This window comes from Mus caroli, chromosome 7 (genome assembly GCF_900094665.2).
Source record: "Mus caroli chromosome 7, CAROLI_EIJ_v1.1, whole genome shotgun sequence".
NCBI lineage: Eukaryota > Metazoa > Chordata > Mammalia > Rodentia > Muridae > Mus > Mus caroli.
In genome coordinates, this window is record NC_034576.1 from 129,242,609 (window position 1) to 129,254,014 (window position 11,406).

Genomic DNA, 11,406 nt, shown 5'->3' on the forward strand with positions numbered 1-11,406 from the left:
CCAGTCCTGCAAGCTTGCAGAGGATCCCAGGAGGCCAGTGAGAGTGGGAGCAGCAGATTGCAGGCAAAGCTGAGGAGGAAGGAGGTGGATCACTATGTCTGTTGATGAGAGATGAAGCAAGCGTTTACTGTGACTCCTTTCGGGGGTCGAATACTATTCACAGAGGTTGCCTAAGATTATCAGAAAACACAGAAACTTACATTATGATTCATAGCAGTAGTATACTGTTGTTAAGTAATAATGAAAATAATTTTATGGTTGGAGTCACCACAACATAAAGAACTGTATTAAAGGGTCACAGCATTAGGAAGGTTGAGAACCAGTGGTCCAGATGTTCCTGCCAAGATCCGCAGACTGAACCTATGGAAAGTCAGACCTTGTGCCTGCCTCCCCCACTCCCCTTACTCTAATGCACTCTTCAAATAACAAGGCGGGAGACAGATATAACAGCAGGTTCATTTTCCGGTTCCTCAAAGCGCCACAAAACTGCCACTGAGGTGGGACCAAGACAGAAGAGAATGTAAACATTGGGTTCCACCCCTTGGACTCAAGGGAAGACCCTTATTCAGAGAGGGGCTTGATGGCTAGAAAGGAACAAAATCAAAGACAGACTTTGTGACTGCAGCAGAGAGGCCTGAGCATACAAAGCAAGTGAGTTAGGAAAGAGAGCAGGACGTGGGTGGGAAGGAGACGGAGGACGGACACTTCCTAGCAGATCCTCTTAAATAAACTGGAGTGAGAAGCGCTGTGGAGAGGGGAAGGACAGCACCCACCCCAGGCCAACCTGACCTTCTGTACATAATTACAACACAAGGAGATCCAGGAGAGAAAACAGCCTTGGCCCCCAGTAGGCAGTGGGGTGACAGGCAGGGCCCCAAGACAGGAAAAGGAACCTAGCTCCACCATCTAAGGGAAGCCACCGGAGTGTAAGACAGCACCCCAGAAGGATTTCATAGGTGTGACAGAGACCCAGGCTGAACCTAACTGGACAAAAGAGTCTCCAGACTTGGTCACTGTTACCCTAGGTAATGTAGCTGTCCCGTGCACTGTGGCTGTCCTGGCCATGTAGAGATCAGCAGCTGGCAAGGAGTCAGGGGAATCAAGCCACTTTCCTCAGAAAAAGGAAGAGCCTGCCAAGGGGAGCTGGGAGAGCCTGCCAGGGCTGCTCTCGCTGAGGGGAAGGAGGGCCATGCCATCCAGATCCAACCAGAGGTCAAAAGTAAGCATCCTGCCGGGCCTCAGCTGCTGACCTGTCCCCACCATCATGGGATGCCTGGGGCCCATCTGCCCTTCGACGCAAGGACAGTTTCCGGCCTTGGCCTTTCTTCTCCAGCTTCTGCCGCTCCTTCTCCTGCTTCTGCTGTTCCTTCTCTTGCTCCTTTTCCCACTTCTGCCGCTCCTTCTCCTGCTTTTCCCGCTCCTTCTCTTGTCTCTGCCGCTCCTTCTCTCGATCTTTCTCCTGTTTCTGCCGCTCTTTCTCCTGCCGCCTGATCTCCTTGCTGGTGCCTAGTGGGGTGCTGTTACCAGTAGGTGAAGGAAGGGATGGATGCAGTCCCTCAGCAATGACGACCCCAGGGATGGGCCCAGCACTAGCCCTGCGGACAGGAGGTGGTGGGGAAGGAGCCCCTCCAACTGCCCGGGAGCCTCTGCTCTTGAGACTAGGGAGGCTGAGGAGGCTAGAGGAAGGGCCCAGGGGGGGCTGCTGCCGCCTGCGTTCCTCATGGATGGCTCGGGAGCCGTGTAGTCGCCGTGAAGGCCGATACTGCAGCTCTCCCCTAGTTTCTCGCCACTTCTTCAGTTGGGCTGCATTCTCCCGCTCAATCCATGCTTCTGTCACTGGGAGGTTGGTTACCTAGACAGAGACATGGAAGCCAGAGTGTAGACCTGTGTGGGAATGGGCTGAAGCAGGTCAGGGTGTGCTGAGGCTCATGGCCTACCTCATGCACCAGGAAGTCCTCCTGCATACACTGTTGTGGTAGGTTTCGAAGCTGCTCCATGGTTTCATACATGCCTTGACATGAGCGCAGCTTTTCCACAGAACCCAGTGTGTGTCGCAGTAAAACCAGAGCCACTCGGAAGATGATCTTAACGCCTACAGGGTCAGAGAAGAATGCAAAGAGAAATCAGGTCCAGGATCTCTGCTGTCTTATGAAGGCAGACAGCCCTGCTGCTGCTGATGCCTGACAGCCTTACAGCTAAAGATTTCTTGGAGGGCAAGCAGACTCTAGGTTGGTGGCCAAACCAAGATAGGCCTTGTTTTTCCAAACTGCAGAGTTTATTATGAAGCCTAGGCCCAATAATACTTGTCTATGGGATACCAGTAAGTAACAAATCCTAGCCTCCCCCCTCAGCCTGGCCAGCCACTGAAATACCTTCACAGAAAAACATGTCCCAGACTCGCAGCACTGAAGCCCAGGGAAGGGTGCGGGCAAAGATGCACATGAACCACTCTGTCATGTAGAGCACAGGGTCAATGCGCTGCCGCCGAAGGTGACGATGTGCCAGCGGAGAGACCCGGCGCAGGAGTGCAAAAAAGATTTCTCCATCCAACTGAATGGCTTCCTAGAGGCAGTGGGAAGAGCTATAAGAAGTGGGTCTGGTTTGCTGTGGTCCCCTCAGGGTACAATCAAACCTAAGAGGCTGTCTTAACCTCAATGGTCGAGGGACAGGACAAATGAGGCAGGGCAAGGTCCTAAGGCAGCCCCAGCGCACCCAGCTTCCAGACACTCACCAGCCCTGCACTGTAGTAACCTGGGAGGTACTTGTCGCAGATCTGTACCAGGCACCAAAACGCTTGCTAAGAAGGGCAAGAACAAGAGGCAGGGATGGGGCCTGAGAAGCAGGGAGTACGCAGCTCTCCCTTCACCATGGTATGTCTATATCTTCTCACCCCCACCCCAAACAGGTCCACTTATGCTGACCTCAGCAGGCATGTGCATTAGCAACACCGCAGCCACTGGGGCCTGGGCCTGACAGTAGCCCTCGTCAGGCCTGTAGATGGTATAGGCCTTCAGGATTCGGTACAGGTCCTGTTGCCTAAGGGGAGTACAGAAGATGGCAATCATCAAATCTGCCCCTCACCCTGGACCAGTACTCTTACATCAAGTTCCAAGCTACCCTCAAGAGCTTTACTCCCAGACAGCCATCTACCTTCCTAGCCCTGGCTACTAGAGGTTCAGCATTGTAAGCAGTCTATGTCCTGGCCTTTCACCCTTAGCTGCATATACCATAGACTTCCTATACATTTCCTTTTTCACCTGCAACCAGCCGCAAAGCAATCATGGTCATTTCTTCCTGAACTCAATCCTCTAATCTCTTTCCCACTCACAGCTACTTCCATCTCTGACCTCTTAGCCTCCCGATCTCCCTGCCTGCAGTCACACTGCTAACACTGCTATCCTAGCACCACCCCGAGTCCAGTCCTCAGAAGTGATCGCTTATATCTGCACCCCACGACTTCACTGTTACTTACAAATTCCTGAGATGGGGTTTCATGCAGCGCTTGCTGAATTCCAACCTCCAACAGCCCAAAGTGACCCTAAATCTGATCCTCCTGCCTCCACCTCTCCAGTAACAGAATTAATGGCATGCACTATCACACTTAGTTTTCTGTGGTGCTGGAAATCAAATCCAGAGCTTCCTGCATGCTGGACAAACACTCTACTGAATGAGCTCCATCACCACCTGATTGCTTACTGTGCAAGAGTCCTGAAGAGGCCTCACATCTGACGGTGCTGATTACTTTTCTAACACCAGGCTCCACCTGCTTCTGCCTCCCCAGGGCTGGGATTGAACGATGTGTGCTGTCACACCAGGTCACATCTTCCTTTTGTACCTATATGTGCTGCTTGGCAATATCTTGTCCAATGAGCCTAATCCCTTCATAAGCATACTTCCAATTTCCAATATATTGCCAATTTAAACTTCTTTCCTGAGTCAGACAATGGTAGCACACATCTTTAATCCCAGCAGAGGCAGGTGGATCTCCATGTTCAAGGTCAGCCTGACCTACAGAGTGAGTTCCAGAATAGCCAAAGCTATACAGAGAAACCCTGTCTCAAACAAATAAACACTCTTCTTTCTTGGAATCCAGACTTATGATGTACTGGGTTCCCAACCTGCCTACATCCCCTAGATTTCCGTTCGCAACCCCCACCTAGTTTGAGACAGAGTCATATTCTAGCCAAATTGTTCTACAACTCAAGATGTGTGTCAGGCAAGGCCCGGCGTGGTGGTGCAGCACTCAGGAAGCAGACGCAGGCAGATTTCTCAGTTCGAGGCCAGCCTGGTCTACAAAGTGAGTTCCAGGACAGCCAGGACTATACAGAGAAACCCTGTCTCAAAAAACCAAATAAATAAATAAATAAATAAATAAATAAATAAATAAATAAATAAATAAAATGTATGTCAGCCTGGCCTTAAACGCATGACACTCCTCCTGCGACAGCTTCCTAAGGGCTGGTCTGATCCACAGCCCCACCACCAAAGTCCACCTCAGTACCTGAGACAGACTGTAGGCAAGAGCTACCGTGTCTGACTCTAAAACTTTTAACATATCCCAAACCTACATTTCCTCCAGTTCTCTGGTCTTTATTAGTAACTCGCAAGTCTCTTTTTACTTCGTGTTCTTGAATCCTGTCCCCACATGCTCTCCATTCTCTTTTACTGGCTAATCCTTCACCAGTGCTGACCACCACTTCACATATTTCACAAACTTTCCTCCGTCAAAGACTGTCCATCCCTCAGGAAGACAACTCTTGGGTTTTGGTTCATTGCTGTCACCTATGACTAGAACAGTACCTAGGAGAGGGAGGTACTCAATAACTATTTGTTGGAAGTTGAACAAGCCGGGCATGGTGGCACACGCCTTTAATCCCAGCACTTGGGAGGCAGAGGAAGGGGGATTTCTGAATTCGAGGCCAGCATGGTCTACAGAATGAGTTCCAGGACAGCCAGGGCTATACAAAAAAACCCTGTCTCGAAAAAGGCAAAAATAACCAAAAAAAGATGAACATGTTGATAAATATGTTTATTTAAGCTACACATAGTACTTATCTATAATTTTAACACTTAGGCTACAGCAGAACACTGAGTTCAAGATACTCTGGGCTACCTAGCAAGTTCAAAGTCACTCATTAAAATAATAAATAAATTAGCTGCCTATGGCTATGGTGGCACAGCCTTTAATCCTAGCATTTGGGAGGCAGGGATGGATCTGAATTTGAAGCCAGTGTGATCTACCCAGTCAGACCCTATCTCAAAGAAAAAAAATATACATACTGTTTTCTTATATTACATAAAGAAAATATATATTTCATGGAAAATGTTCATCTAGGGCTTAGAACTAGCTGAGTGGTAGAACACCTACTTGCCTAGCATGTTAGTGGTCCCAGGTATAAGCTCCAATACAACAACAAAAGTCCATATAACTTCCTAAGATCACCTTACATACTTGGAGTGGTGCACATGCTTCACCTGAAGGAAGCCTAACCTACAGAATACAAACCCAAGTGCCTTGGTCCTTGGTGAGCGAGCCTGAACTTTCCAGACTCAGCTCTATAAAGACCTACTGCCCAGACACTGCTTATACAACCTCCCAGGAAAGAAAACCCTACCTTGCCTCAGCCCCAACTAGCTTATAAAGCCCAGCACAAATACAACCTCACTTAGTCCTTGATGTACCTATAAGAATCTCCCTCACCAGACACTTCTCAACACTGCTTGACATTCAACTGATTACACTCACTCTTCTAAGAACCCTAGAGGGCAGGAATTGCTTGGACCAAGCTTTATATCTACCTGGCACCTTCAGCAGACGTTTGCCAACTGACCCCCAGCCAGGCTCTTACCCATGCCCTCCTCGAGCAGCAAACATCTCATGGAAAGGAAACTGGCGATGCAGGTCCTTCTCAATCACGTCTAGCCACTTGGGGTCCCCAGCAGCCCGCTCCAGCTCCTGCAGGGGACAGCAGGGTTACCTCGGGATCTGGGAGAACTGACTTCTCCTGCAGAGACAGTGCCACATATCGCCCACCCTCAAGTTGCACAAACCTCAAACTTGCCAGGGTTCTGCTCCAGGAGTTCCTTGCTATTAGACAGGTACTGCCAGGCCTTGGCTCTCAGAGAGGAGGGGATTCCTTTCCGGCAGCGCAGCTTTACCTAAGGCAGAGTAACATCTAGGGTGACAGCTTCAGGCCTGGAACATTCTCTAAGCTTTCCCCACCAGCCATCAGGCCCTCAGAGACATTCCTCCCACATGCCAGATGTGACAACGTTGGACCTGGCCTGGCTACAGTTTAAAAGCTCCTCTTCCCAATGCCCAAGTCCCACTGATCCTCAATGCGCTAGGAGGGCAGATGTTAGTAGTTTCCACTCCCACCCTTGTGCATTGCCCAGCCCACTGTACAGCTCTCAAACCTTCTGGAAACGCCGTGACAGCCACTTATCCCAGTTACTGAACATCTCCAGCCACTTGAGCTCCCTCTGGCGAGCCACATCCACCGGAATAGAGCTCTCTCTGCAGAATGGGAGTATGTATGGAAGAGGTCAGATGCAGTAGTGCAGAGCCCCAGGCTGCTGGAGAAACGTAGCCAGCCAGTTCCCTCAGGCTCAACTGAGACACTAAACATTGTGTGAGATCAAAATGTCTGAACCCCTGACCATCCAAAGCCTAGTCCACCACACGTTAAAGGCTTCCGTCACTACTGAATCTCTACACAGATCATTTAAATCCCACTTCTGGCACATCCGATTTTGGTCATAATGAAAAGACACATTGCGGCTGAGGATGTACTTCAATAGTACTGTGGTTCTCTCTGGCATGTGAAGGGCTCTGAATTGAGTCCCAGCACTGCAAAAAAACAATTACCTATAAGCCACGTTTTGTATTAAATCTGGATCTAAGTCCTAGTTTTACCATTTATTATGTGACCTTGAACAAGTCACTTAATTTTTCTAAGCCTCACTTTCCTCATTTGTAAGGTCGATAGAATAACAATATAGACCTGAAAGAACCTATAAACAGCTTGTAGCAGAAGCTCATATGAATGACCTTAGCTGTGTCATTTTATCCTATGAGACATGAGACTTCTTGGACCATCTGTGACTTTCTCTCCTCCTCCTCCTTGCAACCTCTCCAGATTCCCAACCAAATGAGTTTTTCTGCCCTGATGCTATTCTGACGGCTCCATGCTCAAGGTGCTCCATCTGTCTGGAAATGGTTGTTACTTACAGGAGCCAGTTACAGGAGAATGAAATGGAAGAAAGACCATGGATTTAAAAATTCCAGACTAAGCTCAAAGCCCAGTTCTGTCCCTAAGAAGCTACAAAGTCTTGCTGGGCGGTGGTGGCACATGCCTTTAATCCCAGCACTTGGGAGGCAGAGGCGGGTGGATGTCTGAGTTCGAGGTCAGCCTGGTCTACAGAGTGAGTTCCAGGACAGCCAGGGCTATACAAAAAAACCCTGTCTGGAAAAAAACAACAAAAAAACAAAAAACAAAAAGACATGTGGGTAACTTGAGTCTCTTCCTCAGCTATAAATGGAATGTAGCTACCTACAGTTGTAAGGACTAGTAAGAAAATACACGAAAAGACTATTAAAAGCTTGCAACATGATGTTAATTTATTCTGTGCTAGAAACTCCTTAAACAGAGACATCGTCTCTTATTACATTAATGTCAGCTCTACACTCTCAGGGCTGAAAGATTAAGGTACTTTTCCTGTCTCAAGGAACATTACAGCTTACAAAGGAAGGGAAGGGTAGGAGAGATGGCTCAGCTATAAAAGCACTGGATGCTCTTGTAGAGGACCAGGGCTCAGTTCCCAGCACCCGTGTGGCAGCTAACAATGGTCTGTAATTCCAGGTCCAGAGGGTCTGGAGCTCTCTTCTTGCTTTCCTGGGCACTATATGCACACAGTGCATAGACATGAGTGCAGGCAAAACACCCATGCACATAAAATGAAAATACAAACAGAAAGGGAGGAAGCCAACTATGGTAAGAGATGCAAAGGCAAAACATTCACACAGAGTCATTATTACAAGGACAGTAAGCATCAGGGAAGGCTTCCTGGAAAAAAGATGTCAGAAGTGCACCACAAGGAATGATGAGAAACAGAGGCAAAGAAGTGGCAGAACACTCCTGGCAGGTGGACAGGCCCAAATAACCCTACTAGTGCGATAAACACACAGTCTCAGACTGCTGCTGAGACCAAAGCAACAAGCACAGCTGGGCAATGCGGAGCCCATGTGTGGGCAAAAGAGTTCGGACTTGACCCTGTAGGAGAGAGAAGTGCCTCAAAGGTAATTCCTCTGGTATGGAAGACAGATTTTTTTAAATTTTGTTTTGTTTTGTTTTTCGAGACAGGGTTTCTCTGTATAGCCCTGGCTGCCCTGGAATTCACTTTGTAGACCAAGCTGGCCTCAAACTCAGAAATCCCCCTGCCTCTGCCTCCCAAGTGCTGGGATTAAAGGCATGGGCCACCACTGCCAAGCTCAGGAAGATAGATTCTTAAGTGTTAAAGTTATAAAGCAGAAAAATAGCACCCAGCAGAGTGACTGACACAGGAGTGATATTCTAAAACCGAATTGTAACCAAGTTCCTCTGGACAGACTAGTATGGAGGAATGTCCCCAAGTCACATAGATAAATGTTATATGAGGGAAGCAATTCTAGTTTTGTTTCTTATGAGGTAAAAGATGTGGGGAAAGGACCAGGATCAAACTTAAGTTAGAGTTCAGACTGAATGTTGGTGCCCAATCAAGTTTTTGTTTTGTTTTGGTTTTTCTTTTTTTTTTGGTTTTTCGAGACAGGGTTTCTCTGTGTAGCCCTGGCTGTCCTGACACTCACTTTGTAGACCGGGCTGGCCTCGAACTCAGAAATCCGCCTGCCTCTGCCTCCCAAGTACTGGGATTAAAGGCGTGCACCACCACGCCCGGCTTGGTTTTTCAAGACAGGGTTTCTCTGTATAGCCCTGGCTGTTCTGGAACTCACTCTGTAGACCAGGCTGGCCTCGAACTCAGAAATCCACCTGCCTCTGCCTCCCGAGTGGTGGGATTAAAGGCATGGGCCACCACTGCCTGGCCCCAATCAAGTTTTGAATTTTATTAGCTTACAAGCCCTGCCTGTATTCCTCTCCCACCCCATCCCCCTGACTCAGATCCTCCTCAGGAGGATTCTCACACCCAGGTGCTCACAGAACCCTCTCATCTCTAAGCTAAACCCAGCCAATTACACTGAGACTGTATGGGCATTCCCTCCTGATGAGTGCCTTCAGTTAGTGGACTTGAGGGAGAGCTCAGTTCAGAGCCTGGCTGCAGTATCCTCAGGCGATGCTCCAGGCTGAGCTAACCAGGTACAGACCAGCAAGCAGGTTAGGGAGCACAGAAGCAATGGCCAGGCTCCAGAGAGAGAAGGAAGAAGTCAGGCCAATCGCACTCACCCCCACCTTAGGAGTGACTCAGGCCCCTCCCTGGAAGGAACTAGGAAAGCTCAACTAGGGCAGGGGAGATGAGGAAATGGGGAAGAGGCCTTCCCCACCCTTTCCCTTCAATGAAAATACAAAACTGCCCTCTCACAAAAGCCCTGCCTTCAGGGTCTCTCCTCCATCAAGCAGACTTCCTCACCCCACCATTCTGCCTACTGCCCACAGATACCCCCCCACACACACACACTGCTACTCTGAAGGCATCCCTCTTGCCCTCAGAGATCTAAGATTTCTGCCAGAATCCTCGCCCAACCAACTTTCCACAATGTCTGGCCTTTTTAGTTAAGAGTTTCATACCAAGCAGCTGGCATCTTAGCTGCTTAGTAGGTATCAGCTCATTCAATCCCTCTCTTCATAGAGGAAACTGAGGCACAGAAACAGGGACACCACTAGCTCAAGGACACGGGCCTACGCAAGGTCTAGGCTTAAATCGAGACGACTGCCTTGATCCCTGGTCCTCAGCTCTGAAGTCATAGAAACCCCAGGATGCTCTAGGCACTGCGGCTCCTGCTAATGACTCCCTGGGCCAGGGCTGGCCAGGTGCATCCCCTCCCCTCCCCCTCCGCGTCCCCAGGCAGCCCCCACGGGGTGCCCACTGTGTACTCACAGGCTGCCTGAGTACTGGCTGCCCCCAAGGAAACCATACTTGTCCGTCTTGCGCAGGGCCATCCCATTTGTCTCCGAGTCTGAACCCATGGAGCTCACATCATCCGGCAAGGACTCCAAGGTCCCTGACATGAGGCTCACGGAGTCCAAGTAGCTCAGGGTGTCTGGGGCCTGGCCCCGAGGCCCCGAGATGCCAGGTCCTAGACTGGACGTGGAGCCCAGGTCTTGAAAGTTTTCAACAGGCTCCGGAGCTGGGGTCACTGTCACCACAGCCACCGGAGTTGGAGCCGGAGCCTCGCACGTCCCGGGAGGGCCTGTGACAGGCCCTGAGGGGTCCTCAGGCACCGACCCTGCTGATGCTGAGGTCGCAGCTCCATGTCCACCTGCCACCTGTCCTGCTCCACCCCGTGCAGTCACTCCTGAAGCCACTGTGGTCCCCGGCTTGGGGGCAAGCGGGGGTTTGGCAGTCAGGGCTCCAGGCGCCATTCTAGAAGGTGTCCGAGTGGGGGTCCCTGGTCCTGGGACAGGAGAGGCTCGAACCTCTTCCGTCTTTTGAGTGTCTGTCCCCAAAGTCAAAGCCACCGACGTCTCGGCTCCTGTTTCTGCCGCTGGTGCCGGGAACTCTTGCGTCTTCGCGGCTTCGGGTGAGGCCTCCAGGGTCAGCATCACTACCGTGCTGCTCGTAGCTGTCGTGGGTGTAGAGGCCGAGGTCTGTGATGATCCTGGGACGCAGGCGGGCCGAGCCTCCCCGGGGGCCACCAATTCGACTGGGGCCGAAGTGGCTGTAGTCACTGGCGGTCCCGGTTCCACCACTAATTGCGATCCGGCCCGGGAACCCCGGGGCGGGGGCGAAGGGGCAGCGGGGGCGCCGTGGCGGCGCGGCGGGGCCACAAGGGGCGCCGGGCCCGTCTCCATAGCTGCGGGCGGCCCCTCACATCCCCCCGCCGGGGAGGCCGCAGAAGGCGCCGCCCCTCAGGCCGCCCGGAGCAGCCCGCCCGGGCTGCAGAGAGGGCGAAGGGCGCGGCTCGGCGCGCGCCGGGGGCGGGGCGGGACCCGGCGGCAGGCGGCGGGCGGCGCGCGCAGGCGGGGCAAGGGTCGACGGCGCTCGCGCCGGGGTCTCCCGGCCTCTCACCCTACTCGCGCGCTCGCGCCGCCCCCTCCCAGCGAGGGGCCGGCTGCCGACGTCGCGCCTGCGCAGACGCTGAGGAGCCGCCAGGTCCCGGCGAACTACGCCTGCGCGAGGAAAGGCCCTCCCGCACCCCTCTTTTTTTTTCTCCCGCCCCCTCTATAAGACCAGGACCGATAATAGGAGAGAGAA

The 11,406-nt window shown here is 51.4% G+C and overlaps 1 protein-coding gene across 1 annotated transcript; it reads right to left on the minus strand.

Annotated features, from left to right (window-relative positions):
• Nucleotides 1–436: 436 nt before the first annotated feature.
• Tbc1d10b (TBC1 domain family member 10B) lies at nt 437–11,130 on the minus strand. Its single transcript, XM_021166719.2, has 9 exons — nt 10,090–11,130; nt 6,418–6,517; nt 6,052–6,159; nt 5,850–5,956; nt 2,922–3,036; nt 2,732–2,797; nt 2,373–2,562; nt 1,938–2,092; nt 437–1,852 (listed from the first exon to the last, which is right to left on the minus strand). Exons 1-9 carry the CDS (start codon nt 11,001–11,003, stop codon nt 1,214–1,216), a joined length of 2,394 nt encoding a protein of 797 aa, XP_021022378.1. The 5' UTR covers nt 11,004–11,130; the 3' UTR covers nt 437–1,213.
• Nucleotides 11,131–11,406: the final 276 nt, after the last annotated feature.

What these genes read in the sequence shown, in the direction of transcription:
- Tbc1d10b (XM_021166719.2), bottom strand. Translation starts at nt 11,003, where the DNA reads ATGGAGACGGGCCCGGCGCCCCTTGTGGCCCCGCCGCGCCGCCACGGC. An exon ending in TAATGCACATGCCTGCTGAG is followed by an intron (nt 2,798 to 2,921) that starts GTCAGCATAAGT and finishes TGCCCTTCTTAG; the next exon opens with CAAGCGTTTTGGTGCCTGGT. An exon ending in AGGACTTCCTGGTGCATGAG is followed by an intron (nt 1,853 to 1,937) that starts GTAGGCCATGAG and finishes GTCTCTGTCTAG; the next exon opens with GTAACCAACCTCCCAGTGAC.